Raw genomic sequence first — 23,804 nt, forward strand, 5'->3', positions numbered from 1 at the left:
CCATCTAATCCACACAGTCCAATAAACTCGGTTGTCCCTCTCCTCCGCCTGGCTGGAGGCAGGGCCCCTCTAATCCTGCTCATAGTACTCGTTACCCACTTCTTGTAAATAGGAATCAGAAGTCCCTTCAAGAGGATCAGAGGTGAGATCAGCTCTTCTATTCTTTCTGGGAAGCTGCCCACTGGAAAGTGGAGCGACGATTTTCCTCGAGGAACCTGAACCCCCTTTTGTAATTGTTTTTCCTTGCAGCTCGCGTACTCGTGCCTCTAGGGTCGAGGTAGGTTTTCCATCCCACCTCCTCATGTCCTCTCCGTAGTCACGCAATTGAAACCACAGGGTGGCTCGTGGTGTGTATCCTCTATATCTTCTCTCTTGAACAGAAGAGCGCTTACTCCTAATGGCTGAGACACTGGTCCGTATGGGTGGAGGGTAGGGCATATCCTCTTTGAATTGCCGGAACTCCCGGGACAGTTTCTCTATAGCAGAGACACAGGCCCGTAGGGAGGAAGAGAGACTTTCTTCGTATTGCCGGAGTTGGCCAGCCAATTCATCCACCGTTGGTCTCTCTCCGTCCTTCCAGGCCATTACTGCTAATGAGTTGGCATATGATGATGGTGCACTCCGTACAAACTTCCGCCACATAGGTTGCGTGCAATTAACTTCATCTGGATCTTTGGATGATTGTCCATTGTCCAAGTCACCATAAATCACTTCCAGCACCGCTAGCTCCCTCAGGTACTGGATACCTTTCTCCATGGTGGTCCACTTGCCTGGGTGACATAGAACATCTTCCTTGAAGGGATACCTTTCCTTCACACCCGACAGGAGTCGTCTCCAGAGGCTGAGGACTTGTGCACCTTTTCCAATTGCTTTGTCAATGCCCCCTTCCCTAGAAAGGGATCCCAGCTGCTTGGCTTCCCTACCCTCTAATTCCAGGCTACTGGCCCCATTATCCCAGCATCGGAGCAGCCAGGTGACAATGTGCTCACCTGGACGACGGCTGAAATCCTTTCGCATATCTCGCAATTCACTCAGGGATAGAGATCGGGTAGTTACCGTCTCTTTTATAAGTTCTTCCTCTTCCTCCTCTTCAAGTGATGACTCGCTCTCTTCCCTCTTCCGTGCTTGTGATGGCCCTGCTTCAGAGCACTCTGCCTCCTCACTCTCTTCCTCTGGCTCCTTCTTAGCAGGATCTTCCTCCTCCCTTACTAAACGAGCTGACTTCCGCTTCCAAGATTTCTTCTTTTGTACAGGGGCAACTGATACCGGGATGGGCTGGTTCTCTGGTTCAGCTGCAACAGTCTGAGTAGCTACAGTGCCCGCCGTGGGGGTTGGAGTAGTGACAGTGCCTGCCACAGGGGTTGGAGTAGTCACAGTGCCTGCCACATTGCCATCAGACCCAGAGAGCCCCTCTCCCCTTTGCATAGTGTTAAATAGGGTTCGGTAGGCATGGGCCAGGCCCCAGCACATGGCAATGATTTGTGTCTCCTTGGAGCTGCCAGGCTGACAGCATACTTCTTCCAGATATTCTGCTAGTTTATCAGGATTCTGCACTTGTTCGGGAGTGAAGCTCCAAAACACCGGAGGTGCCCACCGCCCCAGGCATTTGCCCATGCTGTTCCACACACCCTGCCATTCATAACTATCCAGCCTTGGGGCAGATCTCCGGGTGATATTCTTAAATTGCTTGCCAACCTTAGACAAAACCGAAACAATGTTCCCCAGAAGTAGCAATAGAGGTATTTTAACCAGCCAAGGGTGTTCAAAATACTGAAAAATTATTGTGATGAAGGAGGAAATGTTATGATAGAGGGTATCAAAGGTACCATTCTGCATTTCCTCCATAAAAAACCTTTCAGAGGCAGAAGTATAATTGCTAATCGTCTCCACAAGACTGTAGCCAAAATACAGTAACGGCTTTAGTACAGAGCTCAGATGATACCACATTAAGCTCAAGGTCAGTGCTCTAAAAACAAAATTCACAGGCGAGACATTACTAATCATTGCAGAGTACAGCAGCCCGCAGAAACCGACACCGATCCTTAACATGTACAGCAAAGACGAGAGCATGATGCAAATCAAACTGATATTGTGACCTGCAACCGTTATTATCTCAAGCCTCGGGCCCCACGTTGGGCGCCAAAAAGGACTGTCGTGGTTTAGCCCCAGCCGGCAACTAAGCACCACGCAGCCGCTCGCTCACTCTCCCTCCCACAGCGGGACGGGGGAGAGAATTAGGAAAAACCTCGTGGGTTGAGATAAACACGGTTTAATAGGACAGAAAGAAAGAAGGGAACAATAATGATAATACCAACAAAGGAATGTATAAGAACAAGTGATGCCCAATACAGAAATTGCTCACCACCCCGTGATCGACAGCCCGTCCCCGAGCAGCGATTTCCGCCCCCCCGGCCAACTCCAGTTTATGTACTGGGCATGACGTCGTATGGTAGGGAATATCTCTTTGGCCAGTCTGGGTCAGCTGTCCCGGCTGTGTACCCTCCCAGCTCCCCGTGCACCCCCAGCCTGCTCGCTGGCAGGCCAGCACAAGAAGCTGGACTGTCCTTGACGGCTCAGCAACAACCCAAAACATCAGCACATTATCAACAGTTCCTCATCCCAAATCCAAAACACAGTCTCACACTAGCTTCTGTGAGGAAAACCAGCTCTATCCTGGCTGAAACCAGGACAGAAAGATAAAGGTAAACCTAGCCAAAAGAAAGATAATCCCAATGTGGAGCCTGGTTTGGAGGAGGAGAAGACAATCCAAAAAACTGACTCCTTATGTCACTGGCCTGTGGAGCTCTTACAGCAGATCTGCCTTTTCCTTGAAGGAAATGCAGAACCACTAGACAGCACTGTGTGCTCTGAAAGTGCAGCTCGCTGCTGTAATACATCAACATCACTTCTTGTGGCAGTGCTTGAAATCTCGAGGTGTTGCTTCCGAATAAGATGAGAAAATGGATCCTCACACCCACCCACCTTCTCTTGTTTGTTCAAATCATCTCCTTTTTATTTTTGGGAGCTGCTGTTCCACCAAATAATACATGCACAGTGCCTCAAACTAGTGTTTGACTGGTCTGTGCTTGATGAAATTGGACCACTTTTGGGCCATAAAGCCACAATTCTCTATGCAAAAACTGGCATACTTGAACTTTTGGCACTTGTAAATGCTGTTAAAAGTTTCAAAATAGGCTTTTCTTATTGTATGCAGACTTATTAATACTGAAAGAATATCGTCTGTTTGTTTTTTGGTTTGTTTTTTTTACCAATGGTGGGAACCTAACAAAACTGGCTGTCTCACAAGAATATTAATTAAACCTGCAATCAAGATTGGGAAGAGACAGGATAGAGAAATTATATGTGAGGCTGTAATGGGTATCTCTGTATTAGTACAGGAATATTCAACCTCTTTAATGGACTGCCTTGAGTGCCCGGTGTCTTGTTTTACGTCTGTCCTCACCTGTTCTTTTAGTTAGATGCGGTTAGATACTTCAGTTGCACAGGCAAATAAAGTGGTGTAGAAATGGTCTGAAGGGGTAGTCAGCCTGCAGAGGGATGCATACTTGCTGGAGGAGCTGCATGGGCTGGTGTGTCTGGCCAGCATGTGCTGGGACATGGAGAAAGGGCAAGTGGGGCTGGGACTGCCTGTGCCCCATCTTTGTTTTTCTTTCCCAGTGCATCTTTGCTCTTCTCCCATGAATAGACTTCATTCCTGTTCTGGATAAATGGGGAGAGAAGTAGAACTGCTACTTAGTCCTAAAGGCTTGTAGGCAAAGCATAATCATAAACCTGTTGGTGGAATTTTGCGAAGAAGCTTGCACTGCTGATTGCTGCACTGCATCTGTTGGTTGTGTGTGTAAAGAGTGAACTTTAATTTCCGCTGTGCTCAGCCTGGACCTTTCACAAGCACTAAATTCTGCTGATAATCTGAACTGGGGATGATGGCTGGGAATTAACTGCAGTAAAGGCTTATCTGGCTGCTGGGTATGGTACCTTAAGCCCATATCTCCTGCTTTTCAGAAAACTGATAAAGTAGCCAATAGATGAGGTGTGAAGGTAGTTCTGAGAGAGTCAATAAATAGCCGGAAGCTACAATTTAATAAGTGTTTGGACATATCTGGCTCAAAGAGCTTATATATTTTAACTCTTTTAAAAGTGATAGATGGAACCTAAATCCATATTCCCTGTGGCACTAGGTATCAGGAGAAATAAGTGGAAGCAAGGCATTTGAAATCAGTAAATTGCTTCTAGGTACAACTTAATGCAGACAGAATTTAGAGAAAAAAGATTGAGACACAGATACAGGAATGAAATTTAGCTTTAACTTGCAGACTACGGCAAAACCCTAGTCCTGGCTCTTGTGAAAACAAATGGAGATTAGGAAGTTAAGGAAGTGAGGAAGTTCAGTGCCATGGGCCAGCTTGCACAGAATAGGTGTGCTGAAAAAGAAAGAAATCTGTGGGGTAAAGCTGCTCTCCAGGTTAACATTATGCATTTATGGTCTCGTTTAAGGCATTTGAATACTGTGTTCAGCTTTCGGCCTCTCAATAAAAGAATGGTGCTGCAGTGCTTGAGGGTGTGCAAAGAAGAGCAACGAAGCTGATGAAGGATCTAGAGCATGTATCTTATGAGGAGCGGCTGAGGGAACTGGGGTTGTTCAGCCTGGAGAAAAAGAGGCTGAGGGGAGACCTTAATGTTCTCCACAACTACCTGAAAGGGAGTTGTGGTGAGGTGGGTGTCGGTCTCTTCTGCCAAGTAACTAGCGACAGGACGAGAGCAAATGGCCTCAAGTTGCACCAGGGGAGGTTTAGATTGGATATTAGGAAAAATTTCTTCACCGGGAGGGTGGTCAAGCATTGGACCAGGCTGCCTGGGGAAGTGGTGGAGTCACCATCCCTGGAGCTATTAAGGACATGGTTTAGTGGTGGACTAGGCAGTGCTAGGTTAATGGTTGTACTTGATCTTAAAAGCCTTTTCCATCCTAAATGATTCTATGATTTAATTACCTAAGATGTATTTTATATTATAGTTGAAATGAAGCAAAGATTCTTCCTCGTTTGCTTGTGAATTTTGCTATAGTTGAAATGTCAGTCTTCACTGCTTTGAGCTTCCTTTTGTTGTATGTACTTGTGGCTTGCATGGGCTTCACAGAGTAGGTGATTCAAGTGATGTCATTGCATTTTATAAAGGCCTTTGGTTTCTGTCTGCTGTGCCTAGCCTGGCAGATTACCTGGGTGCATGATAGGACTGAAGCAAGCCTCAATTTATATTTTCTTCATTCCCTCCCACAGACATAGTGAGGGGGAGCTGTTAACATTTCATTAGCTCTGCAGATAGAAGCATTCATTTAAGTGAGGCTTGTCAGTGCGTTACACCTAAGGGAGATTAAAATGATCTTCCTGGGGCAGATTCCAGTCAATCTTTCTTGATTCTGAAATATTTATTACTGTTTACAGCAAATTCATATGGTATCATATGATGTGCACAGAAAAGCATAAAATTTTCATTTTGCATTCACCTGTGGCTTTGCTGTCAGCATATGAAATTAGCTGCTTTTGCTTGACTACAGTGTTTTTTCATACTTTTACAAAAGCATCACAGTATATGATATTTCCAAATAAATAGTTTAGACAACATTTCTGACTTGCATTTTGTGTTTTGCAGGTCTCAACATCATCAGTTTCACTTAAATTTTACCGGTTGTCTAGAAACTGATCTGTAAATAATAATCAAAATAATCAAATCCTCTTAATCGCTTTTATTAAGTAAGCTTTCTTCCGAGACTACAGCTAAAGCAAGTGGAGATTTCTAAAGTATTGTACCAAAAATGAGAATGCAGTTGCTTTTCAGTGAGCCCCATGAAAGCTAGAGATTCTTCTGGAGCTTGCACATCAGCTGTCATCCTTCTATTGCACATCAGCTGTCATCCTTCTAAGGCAGTAATGAGACTTCAGTAGATGCTCTAAGGCAGTTGGTAACACATCTGCAAGAGTTGTGTTTGAGCACTCATGGAGAGTTAGTAGAACTATTGTAATCTGGTTTTACCGTGTCCCGTAGAAAATACTCAATTTAATCTCCTGTTCAGTGTTTTCTGTTGATTTGCTATGCTATCCAGATTGCTGAAGGGCTGTTTTTTGGGGATGCCTTATAACTTGTTGTCAAAAAGTTTTTGGATGTCAGATCCAAAAATGTACAGATCTGGCCTGTAAATGATGTAGACTGAAATAACTTGTGCATATGAATCTAAACAATGGCTTTGTGTTTAGCAACAGGCCTGAAGTCAGGGACAACTTGGCTAAGATCTTGGCTTATTTGCATAGACATCCTGTGTGGCTTGATAATGTTATAGAAACTTTGAAGCTACTTGTCTACATTTATAAGATGAAAAGGAATTGGTGTAGGGCTGAGTGCATATTTAATATGTGGGTGTTGAAGGTAAATCACTTAATGTTTGCAACGTGTTTTGAAACTTTAGTTGCATGGTATTGTGCAAGACTTCTTTTGTTGATAGTTGACTTCGGACTGTTAGTGACTAAGATAGAAGCAATCAGTCTGTATTTGCTCATTTGAGTAATTCTTGTGTTTTGCGTATGAAGCTGTATGTAGGGTGTACAAAGAGACAAAAAAGCAATGAATCATACTGTGTGTGCTATTTCTGGAAGATCAATCAGACTTAAGACTTAGAGGAGGAGGAGTTGTTTCTGGGATTTTTCCAAATTCTGTCAACAAAACAAATACTACCCGTGTTAATCATCAGAATGAGTCGTTGGAGTCATTTGCATGTTGTTGTAGTGTAGGCTGGCTAAAACGCGCTACTGGACCTTGTTTCTAATGTAGGGGGACTTCCCCTGTGAGATTGATAAATCACTCATCAGTATTCTTCATATTGAAATTATTATCACTGGTCATTAAGCCTTCAGTAAAGCGAAAGGAGCACTTGACTCTTGGAATGCATCACGAATGTACTTGTGCTCAACAGCAGGATGAAATGCCTGCCTTAAAGCATCATTCTTTGGCACCTGCATCTGCTGCTGCCCAGGATAATTTGGGTGCCTTAACGTTAGGTGGTACTGTGCTGAACAGACCCTGGCTATGCTTAGGCTTTCTGCCAACACACTTCTTATCTAGCAGTGAGATTTCTCCTCTCTTGTTTTAAGGTCTTGTTTAGTTCGATGAATAGTTGTTTGAGCCACTTTTTTCAAAGTGAAATCTTTATTTTGAAGGAGTGAGCTAAAATTCAGGTTGCCTTTTCCACCTTTGGCATGTAACACCATGTGCAGAGAGACCTTTGACTATTTGATATCAACAAAGAGCCATGAGAAACATGTAGCTCATAAGCTCACGTCATGTTGAAAGAAGCTTTGTTTAGAATGTGGTCATGGATTTATACTCGTGAACGGGGTACCGTTCCTTCAGAATGTCCATCTGGGAGCTGTTTGACAAGACAAATGGAACTGTAGAATATAGAATAAAATCCAGCACAAATTCAAATGTTTATGGCACACAGCACTGTACCCAGAGTTGAAGATGAATGTAACTGAACTCTGTATTTTGTTCTGATTGACAAAGATAGTAAGCAGATAAGATGTGGGAATGATAAGTCCCTTTCTTGATTGGAAGAAGTACGAAATGTTCAGTGGCTGCAGATGTGGTGGTAACTGTGGGCTTAGGAAAGTTAAAATTCAAACAGGGAAAAAATTGAAGGGAAATTATTGAAATGCCCTATGGGTACTGCAGTTTTAGAATGTAATTACCTGCTGCTCTTCAAAAAGAAACATTTCTAGGTTTAGCCTTTTACAGCCTGAAGTATCCTTCATTGCCTTAATGCACGGAAAATTTACTGAGTTCGAGAAGATGAACAAAATAGCAAAGTACCTGTCAATTCCTGTTGTCTGTGCTGAGCAAACAGGCAAAAAATCAGCTGGACATTACAGGAAGAGTTGAAATGAAAGTTATAATCAAATTGGATTCTTGACATTGTTAAAAGGTAAATCTTTAAAGTATACTTAATTCTTCGTTTCATGATTTTGTGCAGCTGAGGTGTCGCTAAGGGTGGATGGACTGAAGCCTTCCCACCCAGCTCTGTGTGCCTTGGTGCTGCAGTGCAGACCCTGGGCTGCTCCAAGCAGGAGTGCAACTGGAGTAGCGTGTAAGTCTGACACAGACATGTAGAAAGTGGGAGAAAAAGGTGGCTTGCTCCAAGGATCACGTAGGACCCAGGCTGCAGCCTGTGCTGTATCTAGAGCAGAGGTGGAAGGTATTTAGAGAATGGATTACTCACTTTTGGAGCACAAGTCTTATGAGGAGCGGCTGAGGGAACTGGAGTTGTTCAGTCTGGAGAAGAGGAGGCTGAGGGGAGACCTCGTCGCTTTCTACAACTACCTGAAAGGGGGTTGTTGTGAGGTGGGTGTTGGTCTCTTCTCCCAGGTAACTGGACGAGAGGAACTGAGAATTGGGATTGTTCAGTCTGGAGAAGAGGAGGCTGAGGGGAGACCTGATCGCTCCCTACAATTACCTGAAAGGGGGTTGTGGCGATGTGGGTGTTGGTCTCTTCTCCCAAGTAACTAGTGATAGGACAAGAGGAAATGGCCTCAAGTTGCGCCGGGGGAGGTTTAGATGGGATATTAGGAAAAATTTCTTCACCGACAGGGTGGTCAGGCATTGGAACAGGCTGCCCAGGGAGATGGTGGAGTCGCCATTTCTGGAAGTGTTCAAAAAACGTGTGGATGTGGCGCTTCAGGACATGGTTTAGGGGGCATGGTGGTGCTGGATTAATGGTTGGACTTGATCTTGAAGATCCTTTCCAACCTTAATGATCCTATGATTCAAAATCCCAGTGTACATTAGAATGTGCTACTGATGGTCACACAGTGGAAGGGGAATGTCAAGTTTATCATAGTTAATGTTTTGAAGCAAAATTTGTTCTTTCATGTCCCTTTGCTGTGCTGTGTTTTGTGTTCAGTACACCTGTGCCAGGCCTGAAGGATTCTGTTAATGTGTGTGCTCTGAAATACAGATTACTTTGTCTGCACTATTTATAAATATATTAATGTTAGTTCAAGTGTTCAGCTACTGTATTTTTTCAAGTTATAGTTAAAAAAATACCTTCTGAGTAACCTCAAAGTTGCCCTTAGCTCATGGAATCTGCCACAGAGGCGAAGGGCTACGGAGCGAAGGATCGCGCCGGGGGACCCTTCCCGAAGTGGCCAAACCGCGAAAGCAGCAGCACAGGGAGCGAGAGAGTGCCCCAGCTTCCCCCCCCGACCCCCGGCCGGCGGAGCGGGCTCCTAACGAGCGGCAGCTCTGACTCAGCGTGGGCGGGGCCCAGGGCGGCGGCGGCCAAAACCCTTCGCCTACAAGAGCAGCCCCCGGGAGCGCGAGCGACCCGGCGCGCGGCGAACAGGGCGTGGCACGTCAGGAGGGCGTAGCGCGTCAGTTTGCGCGGCAGTTCGCGCGGGCAGGGCGTGCAGGGAAGGCGTGCGGGCGGGGTACAGTACAAGTGGCCATCGTCCTCCCAGAGGAGGCTCAGCCATGGTCGCCACTCGGCTGAAAACCGGGGCCAGAAAGAATGTGGCGACACAGACAGAGCTCCCGCTCCGGCACGCGGCTGTCCAAGTATCCGGCTGCAGAGAGTGCCTGAGCCTGTTGGTTGTTCCAGAGACCGATGGGGACGCTACCTGCGTGCGGTGCGACCAGGTGAGCGACCTGCTCAGCCTGGTGGCAGAGCTGAAAGAGGAAGTGGAGAGGCTGAGGAGCATTAGGGAGTGTGTGAGAGAGAGAGGTAGGTGGAGCCGCACCCGGCCATTCCTGAAGCAGGGGCAGCTGGTGGAGGCTCCACAAGCAGTAAGGGATCCCCTGTCCTCTTGCTGCTGGGCAGAAGGAGAGGACCTAAGAGATGAAGGGAAATGGAAGCAGGTCCCTCCTCGGAGAGGTTGGCGAATTCCCTCCGGGCCTGCCTCACCGTCCCAGCTGCCCTTACACAACAGGTATGGGGCTCTGGAATGTGAGGGACAGGAACATGAGGACCCTGACGAAGGTCCGTCCAAGGGGGTGCCTAGGGTGAGTCAACCAGCCCCACGCATCAAGACGTCCTCTGTTAAGAAAAAAAGGAGGGTGATTGTTGTAGGCGACTCCCTTCTGAGGGGTACAGAGGGCCCAATATGTCGAGCAGACCCAACTCACAGGGAAGTGTGCTGCCTCCCTGGGGCCTGGGTGAGAGACGTCACCAGGAAACTCCCTGGTCTGGTTCGGCCCACTGATTACTACCCACTGTTGGTCATGCGGGTTGGCAATGACGAGGTTGCGCTAAGAAACCCAAAGGCAGTCAAAAAGGACTTGAGAGCACTGGGGCGACTGGTCAGTGGAGCCGGAGCACAGGTAGTGTTTTTATCAATCCCTTCAGTGACAGGGAAGAACGCTGAAAGAAACAGGAAAGCACACCTGATCAACACATGGTTCAGGGGCTGGTGCCGTCGCCAGAATTTTGGGTTTTTTGACCATGGGGCGGTTTACACGGCACCGGGCCTGCTCGCAGCTGAGGGAGTGCAACTGACGCCAAGGGGCAAAAGGATTCTTGCTCATGAGCTGGCAGGCCTCACTGAGAGGGCTTTAAGCTAGATTTGGAGCGGGGAGGGGATAAAACTGGGCTCACTAGAGTTGAACGTAGGGGTAGGTTCAACGTGCCAGAGTTGAAATCGATAGCCCGGCTCAGGTGCATCTACACCAATGCACGCAACATGGGCACCAAACAGGAGGAGCTGGAAGCCATTGTGCAGCGCGACAGCTATGACGTAGTTGCCATCACAGAAACGTGGTGGGATGCTTCTCATGACTGGAGTGCTGCAATGGATGGCTATAAGCTCTTCCGAAGGGATAGGCAGGGAAGGAGAGGCGGTGGGGTGGCTCTGTATGTTAGGGAGTGTTTTGATTGCATAGAAATCGAAGATTGTGAAGACCAAGTAGAGTGCTTGTGGGTAAGGATGAGGGGGAAGGCCAATGAGGGAGATATCCTGCTGGGAGTCTGTTACAGACTACCCAACCAGGACGAAGAGACAGATGAGACATTCTATAAGCAACTGATGGAGGTCTCGCATTCGCTGGCCCTTGTTCTTGTGGGGGACTTCAACCTACCGGACATCTACTGGAAGTATAACACGGCAGAGAGGAAACAGTCTAGGAGGTTTCTGGAGTGTGTGGAGGATAACTTCCTGACGCAGCTCGTGAGTGAGCCCACCAGGGGAGGTGCCTTGCTGGACCTGCTGTTTACAAACAGAGAAGGACTGGTGAGAGATGTGGTGGTCGGAGGCTGTCTTGGGCTTAGCGACCACGACATGATAGAATTCTCGGTTGTGAGGGAAGTAAGGAGAGGTGTCAGCAAAACTGCTATCATGGACTTCCGGAGGGCAGACTTTGGCCTGTTCAGGTCACTGGTTGAGAGAGTCCCTTGGGAGACAGTCCTGAAGGACAAAGGGGTCCAGGAAGGCTGGACAGCCTTCAAGAAGGAAATCTTAAAGGCGCAGGAGCAGGCGGTCCCCATGTGCCGTAAGAAGAGCTGGCGGGGAAGGCGACCGGCCTGGCTGAACAGGGAGATTTTGCTGGGACTCAGGGAAAAGAGGAGAGTTTATCACCTCTGGAAGAAGGGGCAGGCAGCTCACGAAGAGTACAAGGATCTCGTTAGGTCAAGCAGGGACAAAATTAGAAAGGCAAAAGCCCAGCTAGAGCTCAGTCTGGCCACAGTCGTAAAGGATAATAAAAAATGTTTTTACAAGTATATTAACAACAAAAAGAGAGGCAAGGAGAATCTCCATCCCCTACTGGATATGGCGGGGAACATTGTCTCCAAGGACGAGGACAAGGCTGAGGTACTTAATGCCTTCTTTGCCTCAGTCTTTAATAGCCAGTCCAGGTATCCACAGGGTATTCAGCCCCCTGAGCTGGAAGATGGGGATGGAGAGCACAGTGTACTCCTCATAATCCAGGAGGAAGCAGTCAAGGACATGCTAAACCACCTGGACACCCACAAGTCTATGGGACCTGATGGCATCCACCTGAGAGTACTGAGAGAGCTGGCGGAGGAGCTTGCCAAGCCACTCTCCGTCATTTATCAGCAGTCCTGGTTAACAGGGGAGGTCCCAGAAGACTGGAGGCTTGCCAATGTGACGCCCGTCTACAAGAAAGGCCGGAAGGAGGATCCTGGGAACTACAGGCCTGTCAGCCTGACCTCTGTACCGGGGAAGATTATGGAGCGGTTGGTCTTGAGAGTGCTCACAGGGCACCTGCAGGACAACCAAGGGCTCAGGCCCAGCCAGCATGGGTTCATGAAAGGCAGGTCCTGCTTGACCAACCTGATCTCCTTCTATGACCAGGCGACCCACCTAGTGGATGAGAGAAAGGCTGTGGATGTTGTTGACCTGGACTTTAGTAAAGCCTTTGACAGCGTCTCCCACAGCATTCTTCTGCAGAAACTGGTGGCTCGTGGCTTGGACAGGTTTACTCTTCGCTGGGTGAGGAACTGGCTGGATGGCCAAGCCCAGAGAGTTGTGCTGAATGGCGTTAAATCCGGCTGGCGGCTGGTCACAAGCGGTGTTCCCCAGGGCTCGGTTCTGGGGCCTGTCTTGTTCAATATCTTTATTGATGATCTGGATGAGGGAATTGAGTGCTCCCTCAGTAAGTTTGCAGATGACACCAAGCTGGATGGGAGTGTTGATCTGCTGGAGGGTAGGAGGGCTCTGCAGAGGGATCTGGGCAGGCTGGATCGATGGGCAGAGGCCAACTGTATGAGGTTTAATAAGGCCAAGTGCAGGGTCCTGCACTTTGGCCACAACAACCCCATGCAATGCTACAGGCTTGGGGAGGAGTTGCTGGAGAGCAGCCCGGCGGAAAGGGACCTGGGGGTGCTGGTTGACAGCCGGCTGAATATGAGCCGGCAGTGTGCCCAGGTGGCCAAGAAGGCCAACAGCGTCCTGGCCTGTATCAGGAATAGTGTGGCCAGCAGGAGTAGGGAAGTGATTGTGCCCCTGTACTCGGCACTGGTGAGGCCGCACCTTGAATCCTGTGTTCAGTTTTGGGCCCCTCACTACAAGAAGGATGTTGAGGTGCTGGAGCGTGTCCAGAGAAGGGCAACGAAGCTGGTGAGGGGTCTGGAGCACAAGTCTTATGGGGAGCGGCTGAGGGAACTGGGGTTGTTTAGTCTGGAGAAGAGGAGGCTGAGAGGAGACCTTATCACTCTCTACAACTACCTGAAAGGGGGTTGTGGCGACGAGGGTGTTGGTCTCTTCTCCCAAGTAACTAGTGATAGGACAAGAGGAAATGGCCTCAAGTTGTGCCAGGGGAGGTTTAGATTGGATATTAGGAAAAATTTCTTCACTGAGAGAGTGGTCAGGCTTGGAACAGGCTGCCCAGGGAAGTGGTGGAGTCGCCATCTCTGGAAATGTTCAAAAAACGTGTGGATGTGGCGCTTCAGGACATGGTTTAGGGGACATGGTGGCGCTGGATTAATGGTTGGACTTGATGATCTTGAAGGTCCTTTCCAACCTAGTGATTCTGTGTGATTCTGTGTGCTGCTATCACTAAAACTGTTCTCCTGGCCTTGACTAACTCCAGCCACAAACTTATTATATTTTAAAGGAGTCTTGTTTGGAGGGAGTGATAAGGCAAGGTTCCTGGTCATGAATAGATTGAGTGGGACACCAACTGGTAGTCAATGGTTCATCCAGTAGCTGCATGGTACCACCTAAACAGCTGAAGAGAGAGAGGTGTGCTACAATACACTTCTTAGTTGGGAATGGGCTTTCAGAGGTGGCTGGAAATCTAACATTTTTTTTTAGAAACATCAGACAGATCTGAAAGTGTGCATGAGTAAAAAAGAATTGAGTTATTTGTCAATCATACTGAAATGAAGAGAGGCAAGGATTTAACAGGCAATATTTTGAATCCAGTAAACAGTATATTATTGTTTGTTGGTTTCCAACCCCCCCATTCCCCCTAGCCCCCACCCCCCCTGCTAGATCTTCTGTGTTCAAACATGCTCAGTTCCTGTTCATCTGATGTCTTCACTGGACAGTCCCTGTGCACCTTTGTGTTGATGCTGGACAGAGATAAATGTCTTTTGACAGTGAACACAGCATCCCGATCTGGAAGGATTCCTAAAACCTGTCTGTAGTCCAGCAGTAGCTGCTGTTGAGATCTACCCACTCAAGAATGAATTTACTCCTTAAAAACAGGAGGAAACTGAAAAGCTTATGTGCACAATTAACTCAGTAATGGAAATGTTAATAGATAATAAAAATAGCATCTTCGCGTATCTGCAGTTTAAATTATGGCAAGAGGCATGATGGGAGAATTATTTTTTTTTAATAATGTTCCGTACTACCTTATTTGATAAGCAGCTTGTCTTTTCTTGTGGAGCTTTAAATAACATATTCGCAGTTATTGATTGCAGATGAAGTAATTTGTTGTGACCAGAGTATCTCAGAAATTCAGTGAGAAAACAGAAGTCCTGTTGCAATCAAGTTGATCCTTTTATATTTTACATCCTAATACTGCTGATGTGAGACAAGTGGGACGTTTTGAAAGACATTTGCAATCTGCAAAGTTAGTACTTCCAGCATGCAGCTGAGTGTTGGTATCATTGGTAAATGCATGGTAGGTCTTTGGAGGTGGGAAATGATAATGTGGCTCTGAGATTTCAGACAAATGCCATCTGGAAGTTCGTGATAACTTGTGGTTTTGATTTGCAGTTGCTGTTGAGGGAGCAGACAAAGGGAAAGTGCTTGCTTGTTTGGAATCTTTAAGATATGTTATATGAAAGTTGATAGTTAGCTATTTCTGATAGGAAATACTGAGAACTAGTAAATGGTAACTAAGTATTTTGTGTGCCAACAAAAGATCTGGAAAGCAAAAAAAAAAAAAAATCTTTAAATTTGCTTTCTCCTGTTCTCAAACCTTGTTGTATTTTTTCCCTCTGCTGAGCAAAGCCTCTTGTCTAGAAACAACCAACCAAATTAATGTTTCCAGAGGAAGACGTACCTTCCTTCTGCACTGATGACTCACAGCATTCTGAACTAATACTTAAGAAAGAGATTCTTTCCCAATACTTACTGAGGTCCCTTGCTGCCTGATGGCCCAAGAAATCATTAAATTAACCAGCACCTAATTTCAGTAACCCAGGGCGTAAGAGTGGGTTTCTGTGACACAGGGATGTTGAAAGAAAATAAGAAGTTTGGTAACTTTGTTCCAGTCAAGATGCTGGATGACTTTTGTAGTTGGCTGGGAGATGTCCTCACACTTAGATTTGTGTGTCTTTTGTGGGGGGAGATGATTCACATGGAGTCCAGTTGTGAGCTCCAGATACATAACTTGGGTGTTACTGGGACTGGCTCCAGAGCATAAAATGCCAAGCAGGGGATCGAGGGAATAGGGCAGAGCTGTTTTTGGAAGTGAGAATGCACAGGACAAAGTGTTAATGGGGAGGTCCATAAATGGGAACAGTGGCTAGAATACAGCACATGAAAACAGAGCAACTGGAGGTGTATCTGTTGTGCAAGAGAGTTAGAAGTAAAGGGAAATCAGGAAGGGCAAGAAGGAGGACTCGCAGAGAGCTTAGGAAGAGGATAAGGAGAGCTGGAGGAAAAGGCCATGGGAGAGCCTTCTGTGATTGTAAAGATCTTCTTTCAGATTGAATTTACACAGATTGATGTACAGGATTTAAAAGAATGTCATACAGATTATGAGCCACATATTCTGAGCAAGCAGTGCTGAGCAAATCTGGTAGCGGTTTCAGTGCAGAGAGTGATGTGCTGAAGAATGTAAAGAAAGGGCTATTCTTTTAGGGCTTCACTATCTGTTTTTCTTCTACTTCAGTGCTCTGTGTGTGTTTTGATTTTTCAAGATGTGGTTTGGGGGGATTGGAAGAAAACAAAGTTTTGGAAAAAGAATTGAAAGAAAAAAAGATTTAAGTTAAAACACCAGGGAAAAACCAAGGCAATTGTTTAATTTTCAACTGATAGTATTACTACAGTTGTCTTAAGAAGTTCTGCTGATTTATGACGTCTAAAATGATAAACCTAAAAATGCTAGTTAGAAAAAAATTGTAAATATTGTTTTCCTTTGTAGGTATACTGATGTTTCAGACTCTTGCCATTTTATCCTCTTACTATTGCATAACGCAGCCAATTCATGTTTTCCAGAGCTTCCCAATTAAGTGTTCAGAAGTTTCCATGACCTTTAGGTTTCTTTGTACTCTATGTTGTTTTGCACAGAGTATGATAGACTTTGTGGTTTACTTCCAGTGTAGCCTTTCTTTTATGGAAAAGATGTCACAATGCAGAAAGGCCATGTTTTTGAGTTGTGTTTTTGAGCGTTTAATACAATGCTGATTTGACATAACTTTTTTTCTAAAAATGTCTTGACATACAGGAAACTGATTAGGTAGCTCATCAAAAAATGGTCAGCAGCAAAATATAATTTAAAAAGTATTGTTAGGCTGAATATATGGAAAAACCAAGTTGAAGAGAAAAGATCCCTTTAGAGAAGTTTGTTGCAGCGTATAGAAAAGGGCACCTATATCTCATATTCACTACCGTAATTAATGTTCACTGTGCTTATGGTTCTTGCTTCAGTTTTGCCTGTCACGGTATGTGTGACTTGCTGGAAAACCTTCTGTAAAGGTTAGACTGTCCTCTTTGGTCAGGTCTGTGAGAGTTCCCAACACAAGCCTCTCCTGAAATTTTGGAAGTTTCTCTAAATAGTCTAATGGAGCTTTCTGAGGATGATGGGCTGAATGAATGAATCCCAGCTTCACTGTGATCTTACAAGGTGGAGGCTGGAGTTGGAAATGGCAGCAGGTAGAGACCTTCCAAGGAAGGGTGCGTGGGCTGCCATAGTAGGCCCAGTGCTACATCCATATGCTGTTTACCATCCACACCTAAATACTTCACAGCTGTCTTCCTGGGGTACAAACAGAAAAACCTCAGGTCTGTCTGTCCCTGCCCATGTAGGCATGTATTTAGAAGCATGAGCTTTATTTGTCAGAGCTATTTTTCCTTTGGGCATACGCTGAACACTAGCAACTACTTATGTCAGAACACTGATTAATATTCATATAGAGAGAGAGTGGTATGTATACATATAGCCAGTCTCTCCAATCCTTCTGCCCAAAATTAAGAACTTTTTACCCCTGGTGTTGCTTATTGTGTAGTAATTATGAAGCCTCAAGATCTCGTTTAGACGTGCTGACTCAGGGCTGGTGTTTTGGTCCACGTTTGTTTCAGTGTGTCCATCGAGGCCTTGCATTTAGTGTAAATACATCAAAAGTTCTGAAAGCAAAATGTGACCAATGACAGGGTGCCTCTGCTATGTTGTAAATGTGCATGTTTTCCTTCAACTGATACAGAAATGCCATGTTGGTAAACAATTGTTTTAAAACTGAAATTTGCTTGAGAAAATACAGTAGGCCATGGTGAATCTACACTGGTGCATGTAACTATTTTATGTATGAACAGTGCAGTAAAGAACTAAGAAAATTCAGCTATCATTTTGAAGAGTTGTGGTATGAACTCTTACTAATAAATACATATAACTCCTAAGTGTGTGTGTATATGTATATATACATAATCAAAACTTGTATGCAAATATATTCATATGGGAGAGAATGAGAGTTAATAAGGAAAAAAATTTAAAAATATATATGGAAATAGAACAGCTAAATAGTATAAAATAATACTGTTGCTGTAAGGAGAGGACAAGCCTCTGCTACACTTCTATTTTTCTTAAATGATTTTTAGATGTATACATTAATAAGACCTCTTTTCGTAAAATTGCTCAGAAGATTCTATTCTGCAGAAGCATTTATTCTGCATCCTCTATTCTGCAGAAGGTGAAACATGTGAAGGAATGAATTTTAATGTATTAAGGGGATTTTTTTCCTATGTGTAAAATATGTGCAAGCGTTGCAGTTGTCCCTCAGACTCCCAGTAAGGAGCTAATATATTAGTAGCCTTCAACCCAAATTGCTGTATGGAATAATTCCTGTTGGGTTAATGTGTAAGGTCTTTCTAAACTTGTGTTAGTTTTTCCAACACTATTTTGAAGAAAGGGGGTTTATTTTAGCTTTAGGAGAGAAGTATTGTCACAGTGAGGCTATCTGTTCCTTCACACATGGAGACCATGGTAGGAGGAACTGAAACCAAGCCCAGAATTGTGTTCTCTGCATTAAGGCATCTCTCCTTAATGAAGACATCTCTTGAATTATGTTCTATAGTGATGTATGGTTGCTACTGAAACTCTTGCCTGTTATATGTATTCCCAGCCTTCTGTCTAAGTTACAATGTTGTCCTCATGTTATTTAGTGTTCCTCCTTCCCTAGTTCTCAAGTGGGTGTGTTATGGGTGTGGAGCTGAATTTATAAACGTCTTATGCTGCTGAAAAGAATAAGAAATACAAAGTTTTGGCAGTGTTACTGGAAAAAAATGTTTTAAAAGTGTGTTTGGTTTTGTACTTGAAGTTGACTGGGCCACGAGTTCACCCTTTTCTCTGATTTTGAAACTGTACCTTTCTTTGTTTTTCTATACGTTATTCCTAATCAATTTTTTACCTATAGTTATCTTTCTAATGGTAATAGTATGTGCATGAGTCTGAAAACTTTCTCATGCAGCCTGGGTTGCAGGAGAGATTCTTTGGCTCCTTCCATTTTTGTTTTGACTTCGGTATAGACTAAAATTGAACTTGGTCCTCTTTCCTAACCTGTCAAGACAGGGTCAGATCTTGGTACATTGGTTTTACGTTCAAAATAGCTAAAGGTCTGAATGTTATTTTTGATTAGTCCTTTGTAGCCTTTCCCTGTCACAGAAGAGTGCAGTGTTTGATCCAAGTTAATGGTGTAATCTCTATCAACATAGATTAGAAACCTTCTGAATGTTTTATCTTATTTAACATAAATGTCATTCATTTGCTGTTTTATGTGTTATTTTCACTTTACCTGCTTCCTAAGTTAAGTGACTGATAGATTATTGGACAGGCTTATTTGGACAGGCTGGGTTGATGGACCGAGGCCAGCTGTAGGAGGTTCAACAAGGCCAAGTGCTGGGCCCTGCATTTGGGTCACAGCAACCCCATGCAACACTACAGGCTTGGGGAGGAGTGGCTGGAGAGCTGCCCAGCAGAAAAGGACCTGGGGGTGCTGATTGACAGCTGGCTGAACATGAGCCGGCAGTGCACCCAGGTGGCCAGGAAGGCCAACAGCGTCCTGGCCTGTATCAGAAATAGTGTGGCCAGCAGGAGTAGGGAAGTGATCATGCCCCTGTACTTGGCAGTGGTGAGGCCGCACCTTGAATCCTGTGTTCAGTTTTGGGCCCTTCACTACAAGAAGGATGTTGAGGTGCTGGAGCGTGTCCAGAGAAGGGCAACGAAGCTGGTGAAGGGTCTGGAGCACAAGTCTTATGGGGAGCGGCTGAGGGAACTGGGGTTGTTTAGTCTGAAGAAGAGGAGGCTGAGGGGAGACCTTATCGTTCTCTACAACTACCTGAATGGGGGTTGTGGCGACGAGGGTGTTGGCCTCTTCTCCCAAGTAACTAGCGATAGGACGAGAGGAAATGGCCTCAAGTTGCGCCAGGGAATGTTTAGACTGGATTTTAGGAAAAATTTCTTTACCGAGAAGTCAAGTGTTGGACCAGGCTGCCCAGGGAAGTGGTGGAGTCACCATCCCTGGAGGTATTTGACAGATGGGTAGATGTGTTGCTTAGGGACACGGTTTAGTGGTGGACTTGGCAGTGCTAGGTTAATAGTTGGACTTTACCATCTTAGGGGTCTTTTCCAAACTAAATGATTCAGTGATTCTATATTTAATGATAATTTCTTTGGAGAAGATGGCAGTGAGACAGAAGGAAAGATTTTTCACTTTTAGCATTTAAAGTCATAAGTATGTATATGAGGGAAAAGGATATTCATGCAAATGTGGATACATTCATGAGTGCATATGTAAACATGCTTAAACCTTTGCAAGCTTTCTTCTGCTTTAGCAGGACACAAATTCAAATAAGGCATCCTAAAAATGATGTCCTAGCTCTATTCATTGTTCATTGGTTTATGTTATTTAAAGACATAAATTCAAATAAGGCATCCTAAAAATGATGTTCTAGCTCTATTCATTGTTCATTGGTTTATGTTATTTAAAGACACCTCAGTCAATACTTCAATACTCAGGATGTACTGAATAGTAGCAAGACTGACACAAATTTTCTCATCCATTGATATAAGCTATTCTGATTGAATGCTAGAGCACTTGAATATTTGAGACTGATTATCTTCATTCTTTTGTTTGAAAAAAGAAGCTCTAACTTCAGAAGAAAAATAACTATGCTAATAGTTCTGTACTATAGGTCATGTTTTACAGGATTAGAGTTTGTATGTGTTCTTCTAAAGATAATTCTGCGATTCAGTTCTGTTAATGCATTTATTTATCAATAGGTTGTGAACATGCAGAAAGGTTTTGTTTTTGAAGAAAATTATATGCTTATCTGGATGGAGGCAGATATTCATTGCGTGAATATATTTTGTCTGAAAATTGCTAAACTAGAACTATACCGTAACTAAGATATAATCTAAACTAGAAGTATGCATGTTTCTTTCCATATTAGCTACACTGACTCTTCTTTTTAGTAGAGCTTCATGTTTTATGAATTCTGATTTGTCTTTTTCATAGTACTAATTCACAGTAGAGCTGAAGCAGGGATTTTTTTGGTAGTGAAACCTGCTTTTGTTGATCACTTAATTTAAAAAGCACCTTTATGCATTTTGTTGGTTCTTTTGCCTTTGTGTAGGCCAGATCTTTCCAGGGAGAATTCATTTTTGGCAGTATTGACCATTTTTCTTAACGTTGTTTTCCATGATGTGCAACCTAGTGGCATCTCAGCTGGTAAATCAGAACTGTTCATTGTTACTTTAAAAAAAAAAAAAGTACAATGTAAATGCTCATGTGTGTTTTTGTTGTTCTAGAATGCAAAACAACAAATTACAAACAAACAAAAAGCCCCTTCCAAGAATGTAATTGTTTTAAATGTTGAATATAAAGTCATGTTGCAAATACCCAACTTACTGATAATGGCTAAGTTTGTTCTTTTTTTATATGATATAAAGTAGGAGTTAACAGGTTGGGTAATTCTTAACACAGACTTGTATCTTTGTCTTCTAGACAACTCTGCTGAAGCAGATTTATGGTTGCTGAACAGTTGTACAGTAAAAAATCCTGCTGAGGACCACTTCAGAAACTCAATCAAGTAAGCTGTTTCCTTAAAAAATACTTAATTATCAATGAAAATTGCATGTTTTAATCTTAAAAGCTTAATACTTTCAATCTGGAAGTAATTTTGTGCGTTAGAGCAAGAAACGGGCTGAGTTTGAGTGTTCTAATGGTGAGCTCTCTAGAATGGATTTGTAAGGTGCAGTGTATTTTTTCTTAATTAGCTATAACTTGCAAATGATTATCAATACACTTATTTAGGAGAACTGATGACCTATTTAGATAGGGGTTTTTATATCGCTTTTCAGGACAATGTTGTAATGTTATTCTGAAGAGTCGAATATTTATTTTTTCAGATGTGTGAATTGTTAAGCTGTTTCTTTTTTCCTCTACTTAAACTTCACATAATCAGGCCGTTCTAATTAAAAGGATACCAGGTAGATGCTTAAAACTAACTATTTCACTATACACTTTCTTAAAAGGTGAACTGATTAGCCTATAATAGAAGTCTTGTGAAGAATCTGTTTTATTTCTCTAACATTTAGATGTTGAAAAATACAATATGGTAGTGCCTTCTGCCTCTGACTTCTGCAGAAGTATAGTTGTGATGAGAGTAACTGGAAAACCTGTACACTTACAGCTGTCATTACCCAGTATAAATAAATATCGTGGTATGTTTCTTGTAGATTTTGGCCTTAGTAAACAAGTGTGGATATTTATGCAGTCATTTGTTTAGTGTGGTGCACTGGGGACGGACTGTTTTGTCGAAATCCATTTTGGTTAGAAAAGCATAGTCCTTAGTAAGCAGTTGGCATGCTCAGGAAGGTGGAGAGGAGAGCAAAGCTGGGTATAAACTAGCTGCTCGCAGTGCTGGGGTTAGTAACAGCATCCTGGGGCTGTAGCCTGGCACAGAAACCGTTTGCCTGCAGTAGGCGGCACAGCAGAAGCTTCCTCCACCTCTGAAGGCTTCATTGCCTGACTGCTGGCGTTGCCCTCAGTGATGAAGCTGGCTTTTTGGCTTGTTTTACTGTTGCCAACCCCCCCCCCCCCCAAAAAGCTATTCCCAGAATACTTCCAGTTAGTGTGTGTTGGCCAACAGAACTGATGACAAGGTCTTTTCCAGTTCAGTTGTGGCCATCTTTCTGTTTTACTAATCCTGTGCCAGAATTGATGTGGTATGGTGTGTGTCCTTTAACCAGTAGAATAGAGTTAGTTAAGAAAGAGGGTCTAACTAAAAGCAAATGACCAAAAATATTTCTTTGAACTTCATGTTTCTGTTGCTGCTCTATTAATGAGCCTGATGTTATTTGTAGCCTGAGTTTACTCTTCTCTCTTCTTAGCTCTCCCTATACTCTTTCTGTTCTGACCCAAGGATACTCTGGTGGTTCTCAATTTCTTCTCTTTGCTGAGAGTCACTCCTTTCCTGTACTATGCATCATTTGTTCTCTAATCTGAGATCATGGTAGTTCCAAATGATGGAAAAGGACAACTTCTGTTGTTGATTCTGACCATTTTTTAATATTGTTTATTAAATGTAGGGGAGAGAACTGTATGTGGGTGCTCTGTCATGGGATTTGGAGGATGTTTAGTCTTTCAGTTCTGTCTTGGAAAAAAGCAACTGCTACTGTATTTGGGTTTTAAAATAGTGAGGAAAGTTTGTATCTCTAAAGAACACAATTTCTCCCAAATACACCTTAATTTGTTACTGCAACAAACCCAGTGCATGAGGTTTGGGTGATAGAAAACTAACTGCTATTGTATCCTATCATAACAGCTTGTTGGTAGCCATGGAGATCTTTTTTTTTCTCTTGGTGGAGTAACAAATTAAACATTTGGTATGTGGATTGTCAAAGCAAACATACTTTGAGTGGAAAAATTAATACTCGGCACAGTAAGAGTCGTCTTTCAAATAAAAAAAAAATCAAGCTGGAAGTGTTACATAGCATTAGAAATGTCACATGGGAGAAGTATTTCAGTTTTGTTCATTCTATCCTCTGCAACAGTTTCCGCTACATAATTTTCCTTGCCTATCTAACTTTAAAATGCACTGATTCAAACCAACAGTAGTGTGTTCACACAGGTGGTTGAAGAACGACTGAGAAGCTTCAGTCATATCCCTCACTAATACCGTGTGCAAAAGGATGTGTCAGAACCTGACAAGTCCTGTAGGTTGAACTTTTTTGAGCTGATGTTCTTTTAAAAACAAAACCACTCCCAAGCTCTCTGAACCTTTGCATTGGATGTGCAGATGTGTATATAGCTGATACAAGCCAGCTGACCATATAATCTCTGTGCCTTTTTGTATAGCTCTTAGAAGTAGCCTGCTGCTCTTTGGTATCAATTAAGTTGAAGCTGCTGAGGTGGGGTGATGACATGGGGAGCAAAGAGTTTCTTAAAGACCATTAGCTTATGGGTGGGAATTGAGAGCTTTTCCTGTGCATATTTTATTCTCAGTTGGTTAATCTTGAAATAAGATTAAAGGCAGAATAGGCAATAGTAATGAAGAATTCCCAGTGTAATTAAGTAGGTGGCATTTAAAAAATAAATGTCCTTCAAAAAAAGGAAG

At 43.8% G+C, this 23,804-nt stretch overlaps 1 protein-coding gene across 1 annotated transcript in view; it reads left to right on the forward strand.

The window, feature by feature from the left end:
- Positions 1–23,804, forward strand: part of CDKAL1 (CDKAL1 threonylcarbamoyladenosine tRNA methylthiotransferase) — a 448,747-nt gene that overhangs the window by 60,180 nt on the left and 364,763 nt on the right. The window contains exon 3 of the mRNA XM_082014683.1: positions 21,191–21,275. Within this exon, the coding sequence (XP_081870809.1) occupies positions 21,191–21,275 (85 nt within the window). The remainder of the gene's footprint in view (positions 1–21,190; positions 21,276–23,804) is intronic.

The sequence above is a fragment of the Phaethon aethereus genome (genome assembly GCF_964289735.1).
Source record: "Phaethon aethereus genome assembly, chromosome: 2".
Lineage (NCBI taxonomy): Eukaryota > Metazoa > Chordata > Aves > Phaethontiformes > Phaethontidae > Phaethon > Phaethon aethereus.